This window comes from Hypanus sabinus, chromosome 18 (genome assembly GCF_030144855.1).
Source record: "Hypanus sabinus isolate sHypSab1 chromosome 18, sHypSab1.hap1, whole genome shotgun sequence".
Taxonomy (NCBI): domain Eukaryota; kingdom Metazoa; phylum Chordata; class Chondrichthyes; order Myliobatiformes; family Dasyatidae; genus Hypanus; species Hypanus sabinus.
The window spans coordinates 63,226,355-63,253,179 of record NC_082723.1 but is presented as its reverse complement, the minus strand read 5'-3'; the positions used below and the strand labels follow the sequence as shown (position 1 = coordinate 63,253,179).

The window sequence follows — 26,825 nt, the reverse complement described above, 5'->3', positions numbered from 1 at the left end:
TATACTGGTCAGGGACAGTGCACCAGTTCAGGGTCCTATAGTCCACACACATGCATACCTTTCCGTTCTTCTTCCGGGCCACTACTTTTGGGTATGCGTAAGGGTTTCAGGATTCAGAGATGATCCCAGCTTCCTTCAACTTATGCAAGTGCTGTTGCACATCTTCCACATCTGCAGGGGCCAGTCGCCGCAGCCTCTCTCTAAACGGGGTGTCCTCAGTCACCTGGATGGTGTGGCCAGTGCTCTTGGAACAGCCCACATCAAACTCGTCAAGGGAGAAAACATCTTCTAGCTTCAACATCATCTCCACCAGCCTGCGTTTCCACTCCCGCGGCACAGGAGAGTCCCCAAAGTTAAAGGCCTCAGTGATCAGCTTTCCTCTGTTTTCCAATAGCTCCCCCCCAGCGGGCCTCACAGGGGCACTAGACATTGCCGTCACCGGGAACAAATGCGCCAAAAGCATTCCTCTCTTAAAGGTGATTTCTCTCTTCGTAGTGTTCCAGACAATCTCTGCTATCCTGCTTGCCTATACCACCGAGGGCCTCTGCACTTCAGGCCTCACCAGCACCCCAGACAGAAATCGAGTCTCCCCCTTGAAGTCTTCTGGGGTGTCTACTAAAAGGGCCTCACCATCAGGCACTCCGGGAAATCTGGGGGTTCCCATCACTCTCGCTACTTCCCCAGGCCTTATTACCTTAGGCTTTGATGCACCATCAATAACTCTCTCTGAGACGTAAAGGCGAGATATTGGCTTTTATTGACTGGAAGAAGGAACAAGTAGTGGTTGACCACCATACTACATCCTGGAGACAGGGGTCTGTGGGAGGAGCCACAGGAGCAGTCATCAGGGGGCGTGTCCAGACAGGTATATGTAGTTCACCATGGGCTTTGACTGGGTGCACCACACAGTCCCTTGTTTAAATTCGGTATCTGGCCCAGGGTGGCTCCGCACTTCCTCGAAAGCAGGTTAAAACACAGGGTCCCCAAAAAGTTCTCACCAGCCTTCTCCTTACAGGCCCCCATGAGCCTCTGCACCAAAGGGAAGCACCGCCCATCTCTACCGGGTCTGGACAAACCAGCACTAATGTCTCCAGAATGTCAGACACTCCCACCTCGGGTTCTGAAAACTCCAGTCTCACTGACAAGTACCCGTCATACGGATAATCCCTAGCACTGATGCCCCAAATCTCCTGCGCACTGAGTAGGGTCAACGGCAAATGCTTTAAATACTGGTTGTAAAATGAACGGTATAGTAATGTGATCTGCAACCTGGTGTCGAGTATGGCTTTAGTATAGATTCCCTCTATCCGTAGTGACACGATAGAGTGGGGTCCCACTAATCCTTCTGGAATCGAGTCTCTTGATTTCAGGGGTTCCTTGGTACATTGCTGGGAATTTGTTCCCCCAGAGACACCAGGCCATTCCCTCACTGGGTCTCCTCTAAGTTTCCCAACACCTCTCCCTGCTTGGATGCCCGGGGACTCGCCCTCTGAGAGATCCCTGCTGCTCACATTCCCAGAAGTGTCCCTCTTCCCCACTGTTATAGCACACGCTGCTGGCCACCCCTCTTCTCATGGACCCCCCACCACTCGCAGCCCTCTGAGGAGGGGGGCCTCCCTACTGACCCAGTTCTCAGCTCGGCCACCACCTCCTTTATCAGTTGTCAGGTGGAGCCGGCTCCTCTCCCGTCCCCACCGGGGGCTACAACTAAGGATCTCACCCTGCTGTCAGAATCCTCCCGCGGCCTCATCCCCCCTCACATCTCTGATCAGCTGAACGAACGTCGGAAGAGGGCATGTTTTATAAGACTGCCAGAGACTCCAAGCAGTCTTGTCCTCAGCCTGGGCACCCCTAGTTACCTGATCCATCCCTAACTGAACCACCTCCTCTGCCTGAGTGACCGCCTGGCGCCACAGCCCATTCAGCTGTCTCTAGCCGAAAAAGGTACGTGGAGAGCTTCTCACCCTACTCCTGACGCATGTTTTGAAACTCCCCGAGGAGCTCCCAAAAGCACTTTCCAAGGCCTCCAGATAGTCATCCAGAGTGGCCGAGGGCTGGTTATCCTTCACACCGCACGCTACCCCAGCTGCCACTCCCCGCAAACTTCCAACCAATCTCTGTCGCTTTTCCTCATCCGAGCACTGCCACAGCTGCGACGTCTGCTCTACCCACGTCTCGTAATCCTCCTCACCTTCGGGGGTGGATGTTACCTCTGAGAAAACTCTTATCTTCTGGTGGCGCCCCTCTGCCTTTCTCGCCAGGGAGGTAATGGCAGATGACAACTCGGAACTCTCGCCTTTTGCTGGGGGACAGGAACTAACCAAATTTTCCAAATCTGACCACTCCTTCCCTTCATCCCTCAGTACCGAGAGAATTCATTCCCTAAGATTCCCTCCTTCATCCGCTGGCGACCCAGCTCGCTGAGCTCCGGCCCCTCCCTCCCCGACAGTTTGCAGACACCATGGTCCCGCCTCCCCGGAACACCGATCCTCTCCAGCAACTCTGCCCCTCCTATGTCCTCGCTTGTCTGCACTAACACTAGGCCTGTGCCCATCTCAAAATCAAAGTTTCGCTATACAATTTCTGCTTTGCCAACAGCTTTAACCGTACTCAAACTTTGGAGTAACACCTCATCTAATACACTAGCCTCCACCCCCCTAAACGTGCACGCATTGCTCACTGGCACCCCCGCAGCCACACACTATCGCTGAAATGCGGCTGTCGCCATCACAACTGTACTTTAAACAGAGTGATCGCACAGCTTCCACAGAATTCAATCCCGGATGAGCACCCACAAATGTAACTCTCAGCTCTATCAACCCATGTTCATCTAGGGGAAACTGCCATCTGCCCACCAAACTGTCTCACGTTTGCGTAGATGCTGTGTAATGCACCCCGGCACAAACCCACAATGTGAAATATCAAGACAGTACACAATGTACGATTAAATGATTACATTTTATAAATCTTAATGTGACTATGTGGTTAGTAGAGTTGGTCTCCTGACTTGGTGTTTCTGGGTAGTCTTGTTTTGTCTGGTGGCTTTGGAGCTCCTTTCTGGGGAACGCGCTAATACGGTAGCGCAATATTAGTACGCAGCAGCCTCTCCGGACTCTGGATTTGGGGATTGCCAAATGTTATGTGGATTTTCTGGTGTAGTCTGTCTTGTCGTGTGCTTTTGTGATATCATTCTGGAGGAACGTTGTTTCATTTTTTAACTGTGTTGCAGTTGTGATTTCTGAATGACAATAAACTGAAATTCAATTCAATTCAGTAGAGAAACACATATAAAAGAAAAAGGGCATCACACTTATCAGAGTTAAATAGTTTGTGCACAATCATTGGAGCTCAAGGAACAGGGTCTTCTCTCCACTATTTAATCTCCTCCAAACTCCTCGACCCTCGGACTGGGACCAGCCATGGTGGTCTACCAGAGCGCTTCCCACACATCCTTCCTCTTCGCTTCTCCTCGCCAAATTCCTGCACACTCACCCAGGTTCCCAGACATACAGACAGAATAACATGACTTCCATTGGTTAGTTCCCTGTTATCTACAATTATAACCCAAGCATTTCAGCTACAATGAACATTACCTCATCAGTTAACATTACAGTGAAGCCATTTAATTATTAGCAGTTAACAGTTAACATTACAGTTAATATTACTGAGAACCCTACATAAGTAATAAATGCTAGGTCAAAAGGGCCACCAACTAAAAGCTAATGCCATCACTGCAGCTTGAAAGCAGTAACTTAGAACTGAATTAATACTGCTCCGTTAATAGTGCCTAACTAAATAACTGATCTTCTTTCCCTGACTGTAGAGCAAGGAGAAACAGGGAGCATTATCGTTGCTGTGCTTCAATCAATGCTTGACAAGATGAAGCAAAAGGAAGGGAGATACCTACCAATCCGATGAAACCCTAATTGGCTGGAATGTGTGCATCCTCACATGTGTGATTGCTGTCTTTTTTTAGCTGCCCACCTGAGAGAGCATCCAGATTTCAAGGCAATGTCGGTGGTTGTGACAGGCGCCCCTTCCCTAGGCGCAGTTCCCAAGGCACTAGAGATTTCCAGGATTTTTTTTTATTAAACAAAATATACTTTATTCAAAAATAAAATTATATACAATAAACCATTCAATGACTTTCAATCCTTTACAACTGTTTCCATTGCTGTCGTTACATTTTCACACTTTTTGCCACCCACGTGGCACTCTGTTATTCTATATTTACATACACTTGTTCAGGGGTATACACCCCACCCCCCCCACCCCTCAACTCCAGCGGGAGAAGAACCCTAGACTGTGGTCCTTCCCCACCAGGCCCTTGCGGTGGCTGCACCGAGTTTGAGTGCGTCCCTCAGCACGTACTCCTGCAGCCGAGAATGTGCCAGTTGGCAGCATTCCCCCACGGACATCTCCATATGGTGGCAGATCATCAAGTTTTGGGCCGACCAAAGAGAGTCTTTCACCGAGTTGATGATCTGCCAGCAGCACCGGATGTTGGTCTCCGTGTGCATCCCCAGGAACAGCTTGTAGATCAGAGAGTCCTCTGTTACGCAGCTGCTGGGGATGAACCTCGACACTGCCCCTTCCATCCTCCTCCACACCTCTGCGAACCCACAGTGTACTAAGAGTTGGGTCACCGACGACTCCTGTGGGCAGCAGGGTGTGGAGATGACGTTCTGGGCATACAGGAGAGATCGGACTGGGATGGCCCCTCTCACCCCCAGCCAGGCGAGGTCTTGGATGTCCAGGATGCATCAAGCCAGTACCCAAGAATGTTACTCTGGGCCATATTCCTCCCAGTCAACTAGGTACTGGGCATTGCCCCACACCCATCAAGATACCAGGATGTGCTGCACAGAATAGATTAGGGACCCATCCACCAAGCAGGGAGGAGGGAGGGGGAATTGACGAGTAAGGGAGGAGGAAGTCACCGTCTTGAACCGGGAAACATGGAACACTCAGTTAATATTCATGGTGATGGTAGGCACAGACTATAGGAAGCTCTGCTGATAGCTTTCTGCACAATGAAGGTCTCACGTAGCATGGGGCCGCATTGTGGTTCTCAACCTTCAAAGTGAGATCTCTTGGTGCCAGCCAGACTTGTCACCCCTGGCTTGAGAGGCTTCACCTGTTGGCAGAGCTGATCAATATGCCCGGCAGGCTGTTTCTTGGTACTCAGCAGAGAAGCCCTAACCCATCTCCTTGTGTGCCTGTAGTTTAGGACCAACTGTTCAGCAACAGGGACTGCCACATCAGTCTCTTGATGGCTAGAAACCCTTTTGGCATTCAAAGGAAGACATGTCAGTGGAGGACAACGGGGGGTTATTGTGGGGAATCTCTGTCCAAATCAGTTGGAAGCTGCGGTCTGTGGAGTTGGGAGAGTTAAGGCTGTGTAGGGTTGCCTTCAGCTCCTGAATCACTCTCTCAGTCTGGCCATTAGATTAGAGTGAAAACCTACTGAGAGGCTGGCTGTGCCTCCCAAAAGAGAACAGAAAGCCTTCCCAAAATGGCACATGGACTGTGGTCCTCAATCAAACACTGTCCTGAGGGAAGCTGACTCACAAGGGCGGCTGTCTCACGAGCTGGTGGGAGCTTGGGGATGTTAGTGAGGTGGGCTGCTTTAGAGAATGGTACACAATTAACAGTATTCCCATCTAATGGAGCACACCGGTGGTGAAATCCACCAAGACGTGCGACCTGGGGCGGTGAGGCGCAGGCGGTGGGCAGAGTGCTGATGTGATGTCTTGTTCTGTGCACAACTGTGACTGGCAGAGATGAAGTCGTGGACATCTTGGGGCATAGACTGCCACCAAAATTGCTTCTTTATGAATTCTGTTGAATCCCCAGGTGGCCAACCAGATAGGAAGAGTGACCCCCCCCCCCCCAACACTCTGGGGTGCATAGTGGCAGGAATAAACAGCTAGTTGGGAGGTCCCCCTCTTGGGCCTAGATCCGGGGCAGCCTTCATATCTGCTCCTGTTCCCTAAATCACCAGATCAGTGGTGCATGTGTGGCAAAAGATGAGCTCTGGATTGGCATTTTCCTTAGAGATGTACAACTGCTGGGAGAGAGCGTTGGCCTTGATATTCTTGCTGCCTGGATGATGTGCCCGTGAAATTAAACTGGGTGAAGAAAAGAGTCCAACGGGCTTGACAGGAATTGAGTCTCTTGGCATTATGAATGTAGGAGAGGTTTCTGAGATCTGTCCATACCAGAAGGGGTTGCTCTGCCACCTTCAGCCAGAGTTGCAATGCCTCAAGGGCCTCCTTGACAGTCAGAAGATCTTTGCTCCCGACATTATAATTGCGTACTGCAGGACTCAAGTGACGGGAAAGAAAATGTGGGTGGAGCCAACTTTCTGTTGAAGGGCGCTGGGAGAGTACAGCTCCAACGAAATGAACTAAGGAACACCGTGGGTCAAAACAGATCGAACAATCTCACTCTAATGAGCATTGAACATGAATTTCTGCATGAAATAGACATTTCCAATATCATCAACAAATTTGCTCATGCTAAATCTAGAAAATCTAACTTTTAAATTGTAGTTTTGTTACTTTTGACATATGAAATTGATACCTACATGTAAGTAATACTATTACTGAAGTATCAGACATTTGCAAGTAAATAATTTATGTTTTGATACTTAAGTGCATTTAAAAAAAAAATTAGGGCCCCTTTATAACATATGCTACAGGCCCTGCACTAGCTTAATCCGGCCCTGACTGGAAGTGGGCTGTCCTGGCAGACAGCTGCTGAATAACTGCAGTGAGAGCAGTAATGGCTGACACCTGATTCTGACTTGCCTGCTGTGAGTTGCTGGACCATGATTACGAACGCTGACACCTATTCTTCTAGCTCGGACTGAGCCTGCAACTCAGAGAGTAGTTGTTGCACTGCAGAAGCCACTTCTACCCACCCAGCCTCCACTGACTTTAACTTCTCCCCCACCTGACCGATGAAGTTCAGGGCCGATTTCAGCTGTTCTCTCTCTGCTGGGTCCATTTTGATGGTGAAGTGTTGCCGACAGGAGTTCAGTGATGGCCCAAGTGGGGGGGAGGGGAGAGAGAGAGAGAGAGAGAGAGAGAGAGAGAGAATGAGAATGAACAGTTCACTAAGCTGTAGTAAGAACTGTACTGAACAAAGGAAAATAAGAAACTGTAGGCTAACAGCCGTTAACTAAAAACTCTCAAACTAATTACAAACTAATACTGTCACTACCATTCGAAAGCAGTAACCTAGTGCTAAATTAATATCGCTCCTTTAACATTGGCTAAATCATTAATCCTCTTTCCTGGAATGTGGACTAAGGTAAGTAGGGAACATTGTCGTCATTGTGCTTCGATCAGGACTTGACAAGACAGAGGCAAAATGAAGAGAGTTACATACAATTCCAACAAAGCTCTTAATTGGCCGGAATGTGTGCATTTTCATGTGTGTGATTGCCACCTCCTTTCAGCCGTCCACCTGCACAAGCAACCAGTATCTCCGGTTGTGACGGGCTGACTAGGTCAGCTGAAGAATGGCAAACGGAGTTTAACTAGGAGAAGAACAGGGTGTTGCACTTTGGGAACATAAATGAAGGTGGACCTTCACAGTGAACAGTGAGGCTTGAGAAGAGTTGGAGAACAGAGAGACTTCAGAGTGGTTTCCTGAAGGTGGCATCGCACATAGACATGGCTGTGAAGAAGGCTTGTGGCACGATGGGCTTCATCAGTCAGGGCATTGAGTATAGAATTTAGGATGTTACGTTGCAAGACATAGGTGAGACCACATTTGGAATATTGTGTTCTGTTTTGGTCCCCTTGCCAAAAGAGTGATGCCATTAAGCTGGAAAGAGTGCAGACCAGATTTGAGGATGTTGCTGGGTCTCAGGGGACTGAGTTATAGACAGCAGGAGACTGAGGGCAAATCTCTTAGAGGTGTGTCTGACCTACTCACTGCTTGTCTGGTTGTTATTCTCATAACTTAGTTTCCCTTTCATTTTGGTTCCATCAGTAAGTGTTTTACATTGTGTTCAGTCCCTTCATCCAGTCGTTGAAACAGACTGTGAATGGTGCTGACTCTGATTGTACCTGCCCAGCTTGAAAATGACCTATGGTTTCCTCTCTGTTAACCAATCTTCATTCCATAGTATGTTACCTTGAACCTCAGCACCCTTATCTCCTGTAGAGAGTGTGTATGTGGCACCACATCACATGCCATTTGAAAATTCCTCATACTTGCTGAATGTGGTGGGTCTGTGATAGTCATGTATGTCTCTCTGTGTCACACACACGCACACAATTACACATGCATGTGTACAACCTGGCACACACACTCACATGGTCACAACATGAGATAAGCACTTGTCATTGTGGATGAACACAGCCGCACTGTGCTTAAAAAAACCCTTACTTCCAAAGGACACAGTACCCCAGATCTGTTTTCACAAAACCCAGTTCAATTGCTGTTTGTAAATGTATCACCTGCCTTCCAATTATCATGTTAACCCAAGGATAGGGACTTTTGTATAAAGACTTGGAACAAGCCCTACTGGCACTTTGAGCCGTGCCACTGATTTAACCCTAGTCTCATCACAAGACAACTTACAGTGACCAATTAACCTATAACTGGTAAGTTTTGGACTGTGGGAGGAAACCCACGAGCACACAAGAAGGGAAATACAAACTTGCTAATGGAGGGCATCAGAATTGAACTTTGAACTCCAACGCCCTGAGCTGTCATAGCGTCACACTATCTGGTACACCTCTGTGGTGCCACAAATTGAGTAGGTGTACCTCCTGTATCAGAAGGTTAATTCTCAGGTTCATCATCAAGGATAATCTGGACATTACTGTTTTCCAACTTTTTAAAAGTATTATCTTTTGCTGTTTTCCCCACAAGACAAGCCTCTCAATAACTATGTTATAGTCTTGCCAGCCCAGCCGATGATATCCTTTGGCACTGTTAGTTCTCCCGAGAGTTCTCTTTCCCATTTGGTTTTGGGTCATCAGCAGGCTGGCATTTGTTACAAAGGCAGAAATTTATGGAGCGACTCAGATCAGGCAGCACACGTGGAGAGGAAAATGGTCAAAGTTACAGTTCAGTAACCCTTCATCAACTGTGCGAAAACAGGTCGGCTTTAAGCCGCAGGAGGTGGGGGGGGGGGGATGTTGCCATGGCAACTGTTACTTTGTGCTCCAGCTGTTAGACACAGAAGAGAAAAACAGAAAAATAAAATGAAAGGGAAATATCCAACATTTGTTGAGGGAAGGGAAACTGTTGGTCACCCATGGTGGTCCCGGAAGGACGATGAGGTGCTGATCATTGAGGTGATGTTAGAGAAATGTTGGGTGAGTTTGGAAGTTTAGAGTGACCACTGAAGCTCCAGACTACACCTACAGTCCTTTGGTTTACGAACTGCCTCATTCAGTCCAGCCTAAGTCCTCTGAATACCCAGCATGGTGTCAATGAATTGAATTGACTTTATTTCTTCCATACTTCACATACATGAGGAGTAAAAATCTTTACATCACGTCTCCGTCTAAATGTGCAATGTGCAATTTATAGTCAGTTGTAATAAATAGTATGTACAACAGAACAGTCAATATAACCTAGAAATACAATTCTATCAGTGTGAATGAATCAATCTGATGGCCTGGTGGAAAAAGCTGTCCCGGAGCCTGTTGGTTTTGACTTTTATGCTGCGGTACCGTTTCCCAGATGGTAGCAGCTGGAACAGTTTGTGGTTGGGGTGACTCGGGTCCCCAGTGATCCTTTACATCCTGAATAGTGGGGAGTTGACACTGACAGCATCCTCAGAAATGCTGAGATGATGCGGTTCTATGGGGTTGAGCTAGCCTCTTTCTCAGAAAGGCTGAAAGTTAAACCTCAGTTGCCTTCTTACCACTTACATTGGGCAACGAACCCACCACTGAATATCAGGCCGTGTCTCTGAGACAGTCACCTACTTGTTCATCTCTGGCAATCTCCCTCCCAGCTCATACTCTTCAATCTGGCACCCTCTCTACATCCCCAACGTCCATCAACTAGGCTTCTGTGATGACTCATCGATCAGCCTGTATTTTTGTTTGCAGATAATTCCTCACCCACTCTCTCCAACCCCATCCAGTTGCTCTGTGACACCTATGAATTTTCTTTCCCTCATTCAAATTGACATCATCAGCTGGGACATTAGGTTTCCCTATACCTCTACCCACAGTATGACTGTCTGAGGACCTCCACTTCTTCCTTGAACCAAAGCCTGACCATCCTCTTTACCACCCACTCTCCATCCAGGCTGTGCTCATTGATAAACCTTGACCTGCTCTCTCCAAGTTAAAGGTGTATCTACAAGAACTTGCAAGGGCATGCCCTGTGTCTGTCTCTGTGGATTATGTACAAAAGTCCTTGATTCAGTTATTCTCAGGACCCCTCCACTACCCATATTCTCTCTTACATTGATTGTTGTACTGGCCCTGCTACAGAACTCAACCTCTTTGTTGACAGTTCCCTGCTCTCATTTTCACATAGCACATATCGGATGTGTCCTTCCCCATTCTGGACACCACCTCCATCTCAGAGGATAGGCAGTTGACCAAGATTCCCACAGCTACCTCAGCTCCACCTCTTACCAAACTAGCTCCAGAAGGACTTCACTCCATCTCTGCTGATGGGACATTCCATGCTAAAATGCCTTTGAGATAATCAGCATAGAAACAATCTCTTCAACCCACTGGGTCTATGCCAGTCACCATGTCTATCTATACTAGTCACATTTGCCTGCATTAATTCTATATCCTGCTTATTCAAATATCTGTCCAGATGCCTCTTAAATGTTGTTACTGTTCCTGCTTCCACCACCTCCTTTGACAGCTCATTCCAGATACCAAGTACTCTGGAAAAACTTTCCCCTCAGATTCCCTGCAAACCTAATTTTGAACCTAATTGAACCTAATTTTAGACATTCCTCTGCAATAGGAAACAGGACTCTGGTTATCTGCCTTAGCTATGCCTCTCATAATTTTGTAGACCTCGATCATGTCTCCTTCTCCTTCACTCCAAGGAAACTAGTCTCAGCCTGTCCAACTTCCCCTTCTAACTCAAGCCCCACAATTCAGGCAACATTCTTGCAAACCTTTTCTGTGGCCTCTCTAGCTTAGCTGCACAGTGTGGCTACCAGCACTGCTCACGCATGTGAGTGTGACATTAGCATTAGTTGGCCAAGTTTGGCTTAACCAGTACTGTATTTTGTGTCACTTTGTACAAGGTTTACCACGATGTTACCTGGTCTTGGAGGCCTGAGTTACATATAAGGAGAGGTTGCAAAGTGTAGGATTTTATTCGCTGGAACTTGGAAGATTGATGGGTTAATGACATGTAGAATTAAGGGGGATGTTGAGGTTGTGTGTGTGTGAGAGGATGAGCTGCAGGGGGGACTGCTCCACTTGGAATTGACATGAATCATCCTTCTGTGTTGGAAAGATATTCTCCATCCTGTTCCCACTCTAAAAATCTCAACAAGAAACCTCAGGAATTCGAGATAACATTTAGTTTTCCACTGAGACGTCTTACACATCCAATGGCTACTTTAGAACCAAGTTTATTATTGACATGTGCTGTGAAATGTTCATGAACTGTTCAGAAATGTGAAGGCAGAGGGAAAGGTGCTCCTAAAATGTTGCGTCTGGGCTTTCAGGCCCCTGTACCTCCTCCCTGGTGTTAATAATGAGAAGAGGACGTGTTCCAGGTAGTGAAGGTCCTTAATGATGAATGCTGCTTTCTTGAGACATTGCCTTTTGAAGATGTCTTTGGTGAGTGGTGTGGTGGATGGAGCTGGTTGAATCTATAACCCTATACAGTCTTTTAAGATCCGACACATGGTAAAAATTTGTTAGGGCCTTTAGTGACATACCAAATCCCCTCAGACTCCTAATGAAGTCTAGCTGCTGGTGTTCCTTTGTCACAATTACATTGATGTGTTGGGCCCAGGACAGATCCTGTAAAATGCTGATGCCCAAGAATTTGAAACTACTCACAACTTCAACATCCAGGTAACTAGCCTTCCTCTGCAGGTGTTGTTGGATCATTCTGTTTCAATTCACTGTTGTGTTTTTTTTTCTCAGACCTGTATTGAATGTCAGGGTTCCCTTAGCCCCTCTCCACCCTTCTGGCAAAGTAAAGTACATCTGTTTTCACATTTTCGCAAATCCAGTGAAGCATCACGGACTGAAACATTCAGTCTGCTTCTCGACTTCACAGATATTCTTTGATGTGTTAAGCTCTTGTTCTGGTTTCCCATAATCTACACTGGATAAGTTTCATCCATGTCATAGTGCAGACTGCAGGAAATTCATGCTCTCTGGTGTAGGAAGTGGTGGTTGTGCTGGACGCGGTGCAAAGGAGATTCTCCAGGATGATGCCTGGGATGGAGAGCTTTAGTCATGAGGACAGGCTGGGTCTGGAGCAGGTTAAGAGGCTACAGTAGTAAGTTATGTAAAATTATGAGGGATATATATTGGGTAGTCTGCAGGAATTTTTTGAATAGAACCAGGAGGCATATGCTTAGGGGAAGGGGAAAGAGATTTAGAGGGAATGAGAGGGGACCTTCTTCAGCCAGAGAGTGGTGAGTACCTGGAACATACGGCCTGAAATGATGATGGAAGCAGAGTCACTGACAGCAGTGAGACAAGCTCTTGAATCACCTAGATACATAGGTACGCTCTGTGCCACTTTATCAGGTATGGCTGTACTCCTGATCGTTAATGCAAATATCAAATCAGCCAACCAAGTGGCATCAGCTCAGTGCATAAAAACATGTAGACATGGTCAAGACATTCAGTTGTTGTTCAGACTAAACATCAGAATGGGAGAGAAATGTGATCTAAGTGACTTTGACCATGGAATGATTGTTGGTGCCAGATGGGGTAGTTTGAGTATCTCAGAAACTGCTGATCTCCTGGGATTTTCATGTATTACAGAGGTTACAGTGAATGATGCGAGAAACAAAAAAAGTCCAGTGAGCTGCAGTTTTGTGGCAAAAATGCAATGTTAGCATTAATTTCAAGAGGTCTAGAGTACAAAAGCAAGGGTGTGATGCTGAGGCTTTATAAGGCACTGGTGAGGTCTCACGTTGAGTATTGTGAACAGTTTTGGGCTCCTCATATAAGGCAAGATGTGCTGGCATTGGAGAGGGTTCAGAGGAGGTTCACAAGGATGAATCTGGGTTATCTTATGAGGAACATTTGCTAGCTCTGGGTCTGTATTTGTTGGAATTTAGAAGGTTGAGGGGGGATCTCATTGAAACCTTCTGAATGTTGAAAGGCCTAGACAGAGTAAATGTGGAAAGGATGTTTCCCATGATGAGGAAGACAGGAAGGCGACAGTAGCTCAGATAATGATGTGTTACAACAGTGGTGTGCAGAAGAGCGTCGCTGAACGCACAACAACTCGAAACTTTGAAGTAGATGGGCTATAGCAGCAGAAGACCATGTGCATACACTCAATGGCCACTTTATTAGGTACCGGAGGAACCTGCTGTGGATCTACTGCTTGGTGCTCTTGATGTGAACCGTGGAATCCCAACAGTGTTGGTCACCTTGAAGGGGGCTCTCCACCTGCCTGACCATCTGGTGGGCTTCATCCTTCCCACCCGCCTCAATCTCAGTTGTGGGAACTCAATGCCTGTATTGTGGCTCTGACACCATGGGCTAATGGATACCCTGTGTGGAAAAATGCTCTGCCTCAGATCTGTCTTCTCAACCTCCCTCAAACTGATACCATCTCTTGTTCTTCCAAACTCTGATTTAATTATTTATTGAGTTACAGTGTGGAATAGGTCCTCCTGGACCTTCGAGCCACAGTGCCCAGCAATCCCCCAATTTCATTCTCGCCTAATCATGGGTCAGTTTACAATGACCAGTTAACCTACCAACCGGTACATCTTTGGACTGTGAGAGGGAACAGGAAAACCCGGAGAAAACCCACACGGGCACAGGGAGAATGTACAGACTCCTTGTAGGCAGCACCAGGAAATGAATTGGGGTTGCTGATACTGTAAAGCGTTGTGCTAACCACTACACCACCACGCCACCCCAAGGGTACAGAGATATAGAGACTGCAGATGCTGGGATTGGAGCAATTATTCTCCACTTTCCAGTAACTTGCTCCCCTTTTTCCTCCTCTTGGTCTATCAGTTCCTCCTGCTCCTTACCCCTGTTCCACTTGCTTCATTTGCACGTCACCCGTACACTCCTCCCACTGCGTCTCTTTCCCCTCACCTTTCCCATCCGAATTCCCCACCGCTGTCAATTGCTTCCATGCTCCACCTTCCTTCCAATCAGATTCCACCATCTTCAGCCCTGTCACTTCACCTGCACCCGTCTCTTCCCACCCCTGCTGCCATTCCCGACCTTCGCTCCCCCATGTGCCTTAACTTCCCTCACCTCGATCCACCCGTCCTTTGCTGGCTCCGTTTCACCCCCACTGATTGTCTCCTCTCTCGGTCCCGATGAAGGACCTAAACCTGAATTTCGACCGTCAGTTTCTCTCCAAAGATTCTACCTGACCCGCTAAGTTCCTCCAGTGCTTGTGTCCTCCAGTGAATACAGGTCCAGACTGCTTAACTACTTCATGTACCAAACGCTTTGACCCAGCAAACATCCCATAAACCTTTTCTGCACCTTCTCCTTAAGGACTGAGACCAGACTTGCCTATGCACAAAAAATACAACTGCAGATGCTGTGGATCAAAGAATACGTACACAACACTGGAAGAACTCAGCAGGCCAGGCAGCATCCCTGAGAAAAGAGTAGCCAACGTTTCGGGCTGAGACCCTTCATCAGGAAAGCGGGGGGAAGAGAGGGCCGAAGCCCAGTAATAGAGATAGGGGAGGGGGTAGGGCCTAGAGGCGCCAGGTGGAAAACCAATCAGAGGAAAGGTAAAGAGGGGAGGGGGAGGGGATAAGCATGAAAGAACTGTAGAGATAAAGAAGCAGAAAGTGACCTGGGATAGGGGAAGGGGGAGGGGGAGGGGGAGGGAATTACCGGAAATGGGAGAATTCAATGTTCATGCCACCAGGCTGCAGGCTACCCAGACTTACCTATGGTTTTCCTGGCTTGGGTTCCTACTCAACACCTACCTCAGTTTCAAAATCAAAACCGTGTATTATCACTGACATACTGTACATCATAAAGATTGGTGCTTTGTGACAGCAGTATTGTACAAGACAATAAATTATTACAAGTTTATATTATAATAATATAAAGAATAACTAGTGCAAAAACAAACTAGTGAAGTAGTGATCACAGCTTCATGGACCATTCATAAATCTGATGGTAGAGGGAAAGAGGCTACCGTGTTCTTAAACCATCAGGTAAGATGGTAGCGTGCTCAAAGGCATTGGCCTCTCTGGATTCAACCAAAGGTGTAATTGTCATTTTTAAATATCTTTTTTTATGATTGCAAGGCACTGCTGGATATTAAGGACACCAAGATCCACAGGTTAACCCCATCAGCGAGTTGCTCAATAGCGGAGAAGCTGGACCTAGTCCGGACCACGTTGCTGCCTGCTACAGAAGTTGGAGTCAGTGTGTGGAAACGATGTGCAGTCTGATGAGCGATTATTTTGGATGTTTTCCTTTAATTGTAAGACCCTATTGGACTTTGGTAATATCGAATACTGCAAGACCCGTTCACTGGATCACTGGCAAAAGCAATGGTGGGGGAGGTGCGTGGTCCTTGTTGTAGTGTGGACGAGGCTCACATGCGGCAGAGCTGCCCAGGAGAGGAGATACTGGAGGCAGTGAGGTGTATCGTCTGTGCTGGGTTGGGCGATGGCCCCTCCCATTGGTGTTGCCTCCAGTGTTCGACTGGTGAAAGACAAGCTTGATCTTTTCAATGATTTCAAGTCCCTGGCTCCATTCATCTTATTTTTACTATGGATGTCCAGTCCCTGTACACCTCCATCCTCCCCCAGGAAGGCCTCAAAGGTCTCCATTTCTTTCTGGACACCTGACCCAACCAGTTCCCCTCCACCACTCTCCTCTGTCTGGTGGAACTGGTCCTCACTTTCCTACGGCTCCTCCCACTTCCTTCAAACAAAAGGTGTAGCCGTGGGCACTCACATGGGTCCCATCTATGCCTACCTGTTTTTTGGCTACATAGAACAGTCTATGTTCTAAGCCTACACTGGTACCTCTCCCCAACTTTACCTACACCACATTGACAACTGCACCCATACGGAGCTTGTTGACTTCATCAACTTTGCCTCCAACTTCCACCCTGCCCTCAAATTTACCTGCTCCATTTCTAACACCTCCCCACCTTTCTCGATCTCCCTTTGTACCTGTATCTGGAGACAGCTTATCTACTGTTGTCTATTATAAATCCACTGACTCTCACAGCTACCTGGACCATACCTCTTCCAACCTATTACATGTAAAAATGTCATCCCCTTCTCTCAGTTCTTCTGACTCTGCCGCATCTACTCTCAGGATGAGGCTTTTCATTCTAGAACTAAGGAGATGTCCTCCTTTTTCAAAGAAAGGGGCTTCCCTTTCTCCACCACCAATGCTGCCCTCAGCTCCATTTTGCGCATGTCTGCCCTCGCCCCATCGAAGATAGGGTTCCTCTTGTTCTCACTTACCACCCCACTAGCCTCCACATCCAGCACATAATTCTCCGTAACTTCCGCCATCTCCAGCAGGATCCAACCACCAAGCACATCTTTCTCTCCTCCCATCCCACTTTCTTCATTCTGCAGGGATCACTCCCTATGCAACTCCCTTGTCCGTTCCACTTCCCATTCCAACATGTCAATCCATGGCCTCCTCCACTGTCATGCTGAGGCCACACTCAGGTTGGAAGATTAACACCTTATTTTCTGTCTGGGTAGCCTCCAACCTGATGGCACGAACATTGATTTCTCAAACCTCTGGTATTGCCCACCCTCCCATTCAGCATTCCCCATTCCCTCTCTCACCTTGCCTGCCCATCGCCTCCCTCTGGTGCTCCTCCCCCTCTTCTCCCTTCCATGGCCTTCTGTCCTCTCCTATTAGATTCCCCTTCCCAGCCCTGTACCTCTTCCACCAACCAACTTCCCAGCTCTTTACTTCACCCCTCCCCTCCTCCCGGTTTCACTTATCACCTTGTGTTTCTTCCTTCCCTCCCCCCACTTTCTAAATCTGACCCCTCATCTTCTTTTTCTCCAGTCCTGATGAAGGGTCTCAGCTGGAAATGTCTACTGCACTCTTTTACAGAGATGCTGCCTGGCCTGCTGAGTTCCTCCAGCATTTTGTGTGTGTTGCTTGATTGCATTCGTCTGCAGACTGTTTTTGCTGGTAACATCATACACCATCAATCTGCAGGACATGACTTGGGCTATATTTTTTTTTGGTGTGATTATGTTTGCACCTATCTTATATATGTGCTATATATGCCCCGGAGGAACGCTGTTTCATTTGGCCATATACATGTATGATTGAATGACAATTAAACTTGAACTTGAGTGTGGATCTTTACGTATTGCATTCGAGGCCAAAGTAATCCTGGAGTGATGGAATCATACAGCACGAAACAGGCCCTTCGGTCCACCACCCCTGTGCTGACTGTTGCACTCATCTATCCCTTTCTCATTTATCCACACTTATTTTTACTATGGATGTCCAGTCCCTGTACACCTCCATCCTCCCCCAGGAAGGCCTCAAAGGTCTCCATTTCTTTCTGGACACCTGACCCAACCAGTTGTCCTCCACCACTCTTCTCTGTCTGCTTTGGAATTTTACTCTTTCTGCAGTGTAGTGAGAGTATCTGCCTTGACCACCTCCTCACGCAGTGTGTTCCAGACCTTACCTATCCTCGAGGTGGAGAAATTCCATCACATCCTGTTGAATCCTCTCACCTTAGATCCACATCCTCTTATATTTGATGCCCCACCCTGGGGAAAGGATTCTGATCTCTGCAATCTCCCTTTACATCTGAAACACTCCATCCCAGACAGCATTGTGCAGAACCTCCCCTGCACCTTCCCAAGCACACACGCGCCTTTCCTGCAGGCTAGTGATTAGAACTGCATACCACTAATGTGGCATCAACAATGCTTTATAAAGTGGTATTACATTGTTAAACTCTCTGCCCCCAGCCAGGGCAGGAAGACTCCCACACACACTCTTCACCACTCCATTGATTTTCAGTGATCTATGGACTTGTACCCCAAGTTCTACCGTACCTTCATACTTATTGTGTGTTCCAGCCTTAAGTGACCTAAAAGGCATCAAGTTAAAAGGCATTGGTCAGAACTAAATTCCATTGCTGCACCCAACCTTCCAGTTGCTTAATCTCATTCCATGGCCCAAAGACAACTGTGCAGAGTCTACAGAGTCACAGGCTCCCTCGCCACCGATGGTCATCAGACTTCAGACAGCCAGGAAAGGGGTAGAGGTCCTGGCAGTAAAGTTAGGGAGTTAGGAAGGAGGCTGAAGAGCAGGACCTCCAAGGTGGTAATCTCTGGATTACTCCCAGCGTCATGAGCTAGGGAAGGTCAGAACAGGAAGATAGCGCAGATGAATGAGTGGCTGAGGAAATCGTTCAGGGGACAAGGTTTCAAGTTCTTGGATCATTGGAACTTTTCTGGAGAAGGGGTGACCTGTACAAGTGGGATGGGTTGCACCTGAATGGGGGGGGTAACCAATATCCTGGGAGGGAGGTTTGCTAATGCTGCTGGGGAGAGTTTAAACTAGATTTGCAGGGGGGTGAGAACCAAAGTGAAGAGGCAGAGGATGGGGCAGTTGGCACACAATAGAGACAGCTCGTAGCAAGTTTGTGAGGAAGGATAAGCAGCTGATAGAGCAAAGATGCTCTCAGCCAGATGGTTTAATGCAAGGAGTATCATAGCAAGGCGGATGAATTTAGAGTGTAGATGAATACGTGGAACAATGGTGTTGTGGCCATTACAGAGACTTGGATGTCTTGGGCAGAAATGGCTGCTGAGTGTGTAGGGCTTTTGATGTTTCAAAAAGGATGGAGAGGGAAGCAAACGAAGTGGGCAGTGGCATTGCTAATCAGTGAAAGTACCACAGCTGCAAAAAAGGAGGAGATCATGGAGGGATTGTCTACTGAGTCATTGTGGGTGGAACTCAGAAACAGGAAGGGGGCAATAACTCTACTGGGTGTTTTTTTATAGACTCCCAATAGTAATAGAGACATCGAGGAGCAGGTAGGGAGACGGATTCTTGAATGGTGCAATACTAATAGGGTTGTTGTGATGGGTGATTTTAATTTTCCTAACATTGACTGGCATCTCCCTAGAGCGGGGGTCGGCAACCTGCGGCTCCCGAGCCATTTGTGGCTCTTTCACCTCTGTGCTGCGGCTCCCTGTGGCTTTGGGAAATAATTGGTCAGTATTTAATTAAAATGTATTTTATGTTAGTTTGTTAGCTTTTGAAATGTAATTATGGTGATCTTGTACAACCGAAGTGTAGCGACACATTTCCTGCCACATCCGAAACGGCTCACAATTAGCCAGCATTCCGGCTAAGGGAGATAGCCTACGGGGGTTTGTGAGTACGCGTCTTTTGCAGCATCTGCGTCCATGGGGGCTGGGTTGAGGGAAGCTGAAAAGCAAGGCTGTTTAGTTCGAATAAAGCTATCTTTGACTGCAGTTTACTGACACCGCTACAACGTGTTTTTATCGCTGGCTGTCCAGACGGAAGGTGCTGAAACGCTTTGTCGCGTGTCTGGAAGAAGTGAAAACTTTCCTGGGCAGCAAAGGGCTCACCTTTCCTGAGCTGGAACAGCCAGAGTGGCTGGAAAAGCTACACTTCATGGTAGACATGACAGCGCACCTGAACACGCTGAACACAGCTCTTCAGGGGAAAGGACGTACAGCCCTGCACATGTTGGAGGATGTTTTGGCATTCGAGCGCAAGTTGACAGTGCTTGCCAGAGATTTACAGAAAGGCACTTTGTCTCACTTCCCCAATTTGAGAGAGTTCAAACAAGGTCACGACATGATAATTTCGGAGTATTTACATTCTGCAATCATCGCAATGCAAACATCGTTTGGGAAACGCTTCTGTGAGTTCAGAGAGGAAAAAAACACATTATCCTTCCCGGTCACTCCCTTAAGCATCGATCCTTCCCTACTGAATACGACTGCATTGGCAGGTGTGAGTCAACCTGATCTTGAGATGGAACTGGCCGACATAGCCGACAAAGACATATGGGTGTCCAAGTTTAGACGCTTGACAGCAGACCTTGAAGATGTTGCCCGTCAGAAGGCCGTTCTTGCTCAGAAACACAAATGGAGTGATATTGAAAACCTCACAGATGACAGCTTGCGATCCTGTGTAAAGATGAAGGTGACATCATACAGCCCTGATGTGCAGACGCTGTGCGCTGAGGTCCAGGAGCAGAAATCCCATTAACCAAGTATGATAAATATTTTAATTGCCTATTATTTTACTTATATTCATATTTTTTCATTGTTCAGTGAAATAGTCCTTTCATTTTTCAGGATGACAGCTGGCTGACGTTATTTTTGGTTTGCTGCTGGCGGAAAATTTAAGTTCGGCGTTTTTCATAAATACAAGAAGGACTCAAATAGACATTGAATATTTTACTTAAAAGTAACTTTCAACCCAACGTCTTTTTTTCGGAGTTCAAAATGTTTTTGTTGCATGCAGAAATGTAATTTCATTTTCTCTGCAGGAGTTCATCAATTTCATAAATGCAACACATTATAGTTTGTTTATACATAGCATAAAGGCAAAAAAAACGTTGTATGCAGTGTTATTTCATTTTAAATGTCAAACGGGTTTTGCGGCTCCCAGTGTTTTCTTTTCTGTGGGAAACGGGTCCAAGTGGCTCTTTCAGTGGTAAAGGTTGCTGACCCCTGCCCTAGAGGAAGGGGGTTTAGATAGGATCAAGTTTGTTCAGTGTGTTCAGGAAGATTTCCTGACACAATGTGTAGATAAGCCAACTGGAGGAGAGACTGTACTTGATCTGGTATTGGGAAATGAACCTGGTCAGGTGTCAGATCTCTCAATGGGAGACCTTTTTAAGAGGTAGCGACCACAACTCTATCTCCTTTACCATAACACTCGAGAGGGATAGGAGCAGATAATTTGGGAAAACATTTAATTAGGGTAGGGGGAAATATTATGCTATTAGGCAGGAAGTTGGAAACATAAATTGGGAGCAGATGTTCTCAGGGAAATGCATGGCAGAAATGTGGCAAATGTTCAGGGAACATCTGCATGGCTTTCTGCATAGGTATGTTCCAATGAGGTAGGGTAAAAGAACCATGGTGTACAAAGGATGTAGGAAAGCTGGTTAAGAAAAATATTTACAGAAGGTTCAAGAAACTAGGTACTATTAGAGCTCTAGAAAATTACAAGGGTGCTAGGAAGGAGCTCAAGAATGAAAGTAGGAGAGCTAGAAGGAGCCATGAGAAGGCCGTGGCAAGCAGGATTAAGGAAGACCCAAAGCATTCTACAAATGTGTGAAGAGTAAAAGGATGAGCTGTATGAGGATGGGACCAATCAGAAATGATAGTGGAAACATGCATGGAGTCGGAGGAGGTAGTGGAGGTACTTAATTAATACTCCACTTCAGTATTCACCAGTGAAAAGGACTTTGGCAATTGTGGGGATGACTTACAGTGGACTGAAATGCATGAGTGAATAGATATTAAGAAAAAGGATGTGCTGGAGTCTTTTGAAAGATACTAAGTTAGATAAGTTACCAGGACTGGAGGAGATACTGTATACCCCAGGCTACTGTGGGAAGTGAGGGAGGAAATTGCTGAGCCTCTGATGATGATCTTTGCATCATCAATAGGGTTGGAAGGTTGCAAATGTGCCCTTGTTCAAGAAGGGGGATATAGATAACCCAGGAAATTATAGAGCGGTGAGTCTGACTTCAGTGGTGGGCAGGATGTTGGAGAAGATCCCGAGAGGCAGGATTTATGAGCATTTGGAGAGACATAATCTGATTAGGGATAATCAGCATGGCTTTGTCAAGGGTGAGTTGTGCCTTAGGAACCTGATTGAATTCTTTGAGGATGTAACAAAACACATTGATGAAGGTAGAGCAGTAGATGTAGTGTATGTGGATTCCAGCAAGGCATTTGGCAAGGTTCCCCATGCAAGGCTCCTTCAGAAAGTAAGGAGGCTTGGGATCCAAGGAGACCTTGCTTTGTGGATCCAGAATTGGCTTGCCCACAGAAGGCAAAGGGTGGTTGTAGATGATTCGTATTCTGCATGGAGGTTGGTGAACAGTGTTGTTCTGCAGGGTTCTGTTCTGGGACCCCTCCTCTTTGTGATTTTTATAAATGACCTGGATGAACAAGTAGAAGGGTGGGTTAGTAAATTTGCTGATGACACAAAGGTTGGGGGTGTTGTGGATAGTGTGGAGGGCTGTCAGAGGTTACAGCGGGACATTGATAGGATGCTGAACTGGGCTGATAAGTGGCAGATGGACTTCAACCCAGATAAGTGTGAAGTGGTTCATTTCTGTAGGTCAAATTTGAAGACAGAATATAATATTAATGGTAAGATTCTTGGCAGTGTGGAAGATTAGCGAAATCTTGGGGTCTGTGTCCATGGGACACAGAGCTGACAGTGTTGTTAAGAAGATGTATGATACGTTGGCCTTTATCAACCATGGGATTGAGTTCAAGAGCCGTGAGGTTATGTAACAGCTATATAAGATCTTAGTTAGACCCCACTTGGAGTACTGTGTTCAGTTCTGGTCACCTCACTAAAGAAGGAATGTGGGTACTATTGAGAGAACGCAGAGGAGATTTACAAGGATATTGCCTGGATTGGAAAGCATGCCTTATGAGAATAGATTAAGTGAACTTGACCTTCTCTCCTTGGAGTGACAGACGGAGGATGAGAGGTGACCTGACAGAGGTGTATAAGATGACGAGAGGCATTGATCATGTGGATAGTCAGAGGCTTTTTCCCAGGACTGAAATGACCAACAAGAGGGGGCATAATTTTAGGGTGCTTGGAAGTAGGTTCAAGGGGATTGTCATGGGTAAGTTTTTCACACAGAGAGTGGTGGGTGCATGGAATGCACTGCCAGTGATAGTGGTAGAGGCGGATACAATAGGGTCTTTAAAGTGACGCTCAGATAGGTACATGGAGCTTAGAAAAATAGAGGGCTACGCAATAGGGAAATTCCAGGTAGTATCTGGAGTAGGCTACATGGTTGGAACAACATTATGGACCGAAGGGCCTGTAATGTGCTGTAGATTTCAATGTTCTATGCCGTCTGTCTCAGTGGATGTGTTTCATGCATCGGGGAGACCCCCTTCCCCCTTCCGTGGCCCACATAATAACTCTCTCCCTTCTCCATGTTCACTGCCCTGTTGTCCCCACACTTTGCCCTTCTGCCCCATACTCAGTGCTCCTCACTGTTATACTCGCCACCCCGTCCCCACCGCAATCTCCACCCTGTCCTGTACCCTCGACATTCACTCCTCACTTTCCTCCACATATTCACTGCCCCCCCCATACTCATCACTCATCCCACACACTGCCTCCTCACTCTCCACACACACCACCCCTCCTGGCACACACACTGTCCCTCACCCCCTCAGCACCCCCCCCTCACAGTCACTGGTCACCCCCCACCATATTCACTGCACACTACACCTACACTCACTGTTGGCTACCCACACTCACCGCCCCTGACACTCAGATGCACTGCCCTCTACCCCCAGATGCACCACCACTGCCCAACACTCACTTACTCTTACCCCCATTCTCGCCGACTCCTCTCCCCACACACCGTCCGTTCTCCCAGACCCAGGTGCCCGTCCCCTCTCTACACAGCAGCTGGTCAGAACCCTTGACTCTGGCGCAGCACCTTGAAGACATTGCCCCAAGCAATCAGGCCACAATAATGTATTCTCACAACACTCACCAGGTGTCCTAAGTCACGTGCCCTTCCCTCTCATTCTGAGACTGTTGTGCATTTGGCACTCTCTGCTGTCACACAAACGTGTCGTGTACGCGTTTTACAGGGCCATCAGACTTCTGAGCAGTCCATAAACCCATGAACCTCATGATCCCTCTTTTGCTATATTTATTTAATTTCTTTTGGTAATTTTTCAAGTTTTAATGTCTTGCGGTGTACTGCTGCCAGCAAGCAACAAATTCTGTGATTTATGTCGGTGACGGTAAGCTTGATTCCGACCCTATCACTGAGTGTCCCACACTCAGAAATCCACACCGATCTTCACAAAGTGCAGAGGATGTGATGCCTGTTGCTGGTGAGCCCAGAACGGGGAGAGGATTGAAGTTTTCAGTGGTAACGATAGCAGACCCTTCTCATGTGAAGGGTAGCAGGTGCCTGGAGGTATTCCAGGAGGGGATACGGGTCCAAGCCTAACACGGTTGCTCAATTTGTGATATGTGTTGAGTTGGGTATCTAGAGGCAAGGTTTCAATTAGCTTTGATATCTGTGAATAGCTTGAAAGATTTCCTGGCCTCTCCCTCTGTTTCAAAAAATGCTAAGTTGCTACACGGCACAGCAAGGGCTCAAGAGTTACGCTTGACCACTGTAAAAGGCCACATTATTTATCTTGTGTGCTTGCCTGAGTCAGGATGTTCTTGTGGTTTGTCGATGACTTGTTGCTGCAGATGTGCAGTGGCAGTTGTAATGCTGGCCTGCGTGAAGAAGTTGGAAACCATCTGTGTTTTCACTGGATACCTCCACGAGAGATATTTCAGGTGGTGTTGAACCTCAGAGATTGAAACATCAGATCATTCATTAACAGAACTACCCATGGCCTCACTTTCTCATGATGAATTGTCCTTGATCGGTTTCTGTGAAACTGTCAATGACGTCATTCACTGAGCCTGATAACCACTTGTGTTAATCAGTTACAGTGAATAAGGAGCTAATTTACTGTCCAGCATGACAAATATTGACGTTCTCTGTTAATAGGATATCAACAGAGATAAGAATACAACCCAATTGTACTCTGCAACACTCCTGTAATACCATTACATTGCACTCAATGTTATCTTTTACAGAGGAACAATAGACGGCCCCAGATTGTGTGCCTGCTGTACCTGCTGACTGCATCTCATCAGCGTCTTCAGAGTGGCAGAGTGGCCCTGGTAAGGAGCAGCTCCAGAATGATAGCAGTTTAGTGTTGCTGATCGAGTCAATAACTGACAATCAACAATGGCGCACCTCAGGGGTGTGTGCTTAGCCCACTGCAGTACTCTCTCAGACTGTGTGGCTAGGTGCAGTCAATGCCATCTATAAATTAGCTGAAGATACAACCATTGTTGCAGAATCTCAGGTGGTGATGAGACGATACACAGGAGCGAGTTGTATCAGCTGGTTGAGTGGTGTCACAGCAACAACCTTGCACTTAGTATTGGTAAGACCAAAGGACTGATTGTAGACTTCAAAACGGGTAAGACGAAGAAACGCAGACCAGTCCTCAGAAGTAGAAAAAGTCAGCAATTTCAAGTTCCTGAGAGCCAATATCTCTGACAATCTAAACTGGACCCAACATATTGATGCAGTTACAGGGAAGGCACGATATCACACTGTTTCATTAGGAGTTTGAGGAAATTTGGTATGTTACCAAAGACACTTGCTAATTTTTGCATTTGTATCATGGAGAGCATTCTAACTGGCTACAACACCGTCTGGTGTGGTGGGGGAGGTGTGGGGGTGTGGACCCTAAGCTCAAGATTGGAAAAAAGCTGCAGAGTTGTAAACCTAGTCAGCTCCATCATGGGCACTAGTCTCTGTAGTTCCAGGACATAGTCATACAGCAATGCCTCAAAAGGTGACGTTCATCATTATGGGCCCCCATCACCCAGGACATGCCCTCTCCTCATTGCTACTATCATGAAGGAGGTTCAGGAATCTGAAGACACACACTCAAGGATTCAGGAACAGTTTCTCCCCCTCTGCCAAAGGATTTCTGAATGGACATTTGTGGTAAACTATGTATACCTGTCTGGACATGCCCCTCTGCTGACTGCTCCTGTGGCTCCTCCCACAGACCCCTGGATAAAGACGGTTGGAGGAACTGCTCCCCCCTCAGTCTCCGAGATGCCATGCTCTGTTTTGTTGCTAATAAAAGCCTATCGTTCGCCTCCCATCTCTGAGAGTTACTGATGGTGCATCAACATTGAACCAATGAACACTACCTCACTACCACTACGTTTTTTGTTTCTATTCTTCCACTACCTATTTAATTTAACTATTATATATATAAAAACTGTAATTCCCTTTTTATTTCTATAATATCATGTATTGCATTGTACTGCTGTCGCAAAGCCAACAGATTTCACGACATTTGCTGGTGACATTAAACCTGATTCTGATTCTGGTGAAGTTCTTGAAGACTGGAAGGTTGTCAGTGTCACTTCGTTATTTAAGAAGCATAGTGAGGACAACCCAAGGAGCTGGTCAGCCTGATGTTAGTAGTGGGGAAGTTACTGGAGGGAATTCTGAGGAAACAAGATTGATCTGCATTTGGATAGACAAAATCTGGTGAGGAGGAGTGAGCATGAGTTCGTGGAGGTCATGTTTCACAAACCACATTTTCCACGCACAAAGCCACGCAGACAACTCCTAATGCAACTCCAAACTCCTAGTGTCTATCCACGTGCCTTAGATTCTGTCCCTCAGAATTCCCTCCATGAACTTCTCCACCACCGATAGCAGGCAAACCAGCCTGTTGTTCATTGAAGATACAACTAGGGTAAGTTAAGGTAGGGCAGTGGACATTGTTTATTTAGGCTTTAGTAAGGCCTTCAACTAGGTCCTGCATGGCAGGCTGGTCTGAAAGATTAGTT

The 26,825-nt window shown here is 46.9% G+C and overlaps 1 protein-coding gene across 3 annotated transcripts; it reads left to right on the top strand.

The window, feature by feature from the left end:
* Nucleotides 1-7,365: 7,365 nt before the first annotated feature.
* On the top strand, nucleotides 7,366-26,310 carry LOC132407669 (general transcription factor II-I repeat domain-containing protein 2-like). Of its 3 annotated transcripts, XM_059994502.1 has the most exons (4): nucleotides 7,366-7,770; nucleotides 15,455-15,633; nucleotides 19,647-20,415; nucleotides 25,035-26,310. In XM_059994502.1, exons 2-3 carry the CDS (start codon nucleotides 15,589-15,591, stop codon nucleotides 20,409-20,411), a joined length of 810 nt encoding a protein of 269 aa, XP_059850485.1. In that variant the 5' UTR covers nucleotides 7,366-7,770; nucleotides 15,455-15,588; the 3' UTR covers nucleotides 20,412-20,415; nucleotides 25,035-26,310. The 3 variants fall into 3 exon arrangements, 2 of the variants coding, with proteins under 2 accessions (XP_059850485.1, XP_059850487.1); XM_059994504.1 differs by lacking the exon at nucleotides 7,366-7,770 and having other exon boundaries at nucleotides 15,031-15,633; XR_009516556.1 differs by lacking the exons at nucleotides 15,455-15,633; nucleotides 19,647-20,415.
* Nucleotides 26,311-26,825: the final 515 nt, after the last annotated feature.

What these genes read in the sequence shown, in the direction of transcription:
- LOC132407669 (XM_059994502.1), top strand. Translation starts at nt 15,589, where the DNA reads ATGTGCAGTCTGATGAGCGATTATTTTGGATGTTTTCCTTTAATT. An exon ending in TTGGATGTTTTCCTTTAATT is followed by an intron (nt 15,634 to 19,646) that starts GTAAGACCCTAT and finishes CTTTGACTGCAG; the next exon opens with TTTACTGACACCGCTACAAC.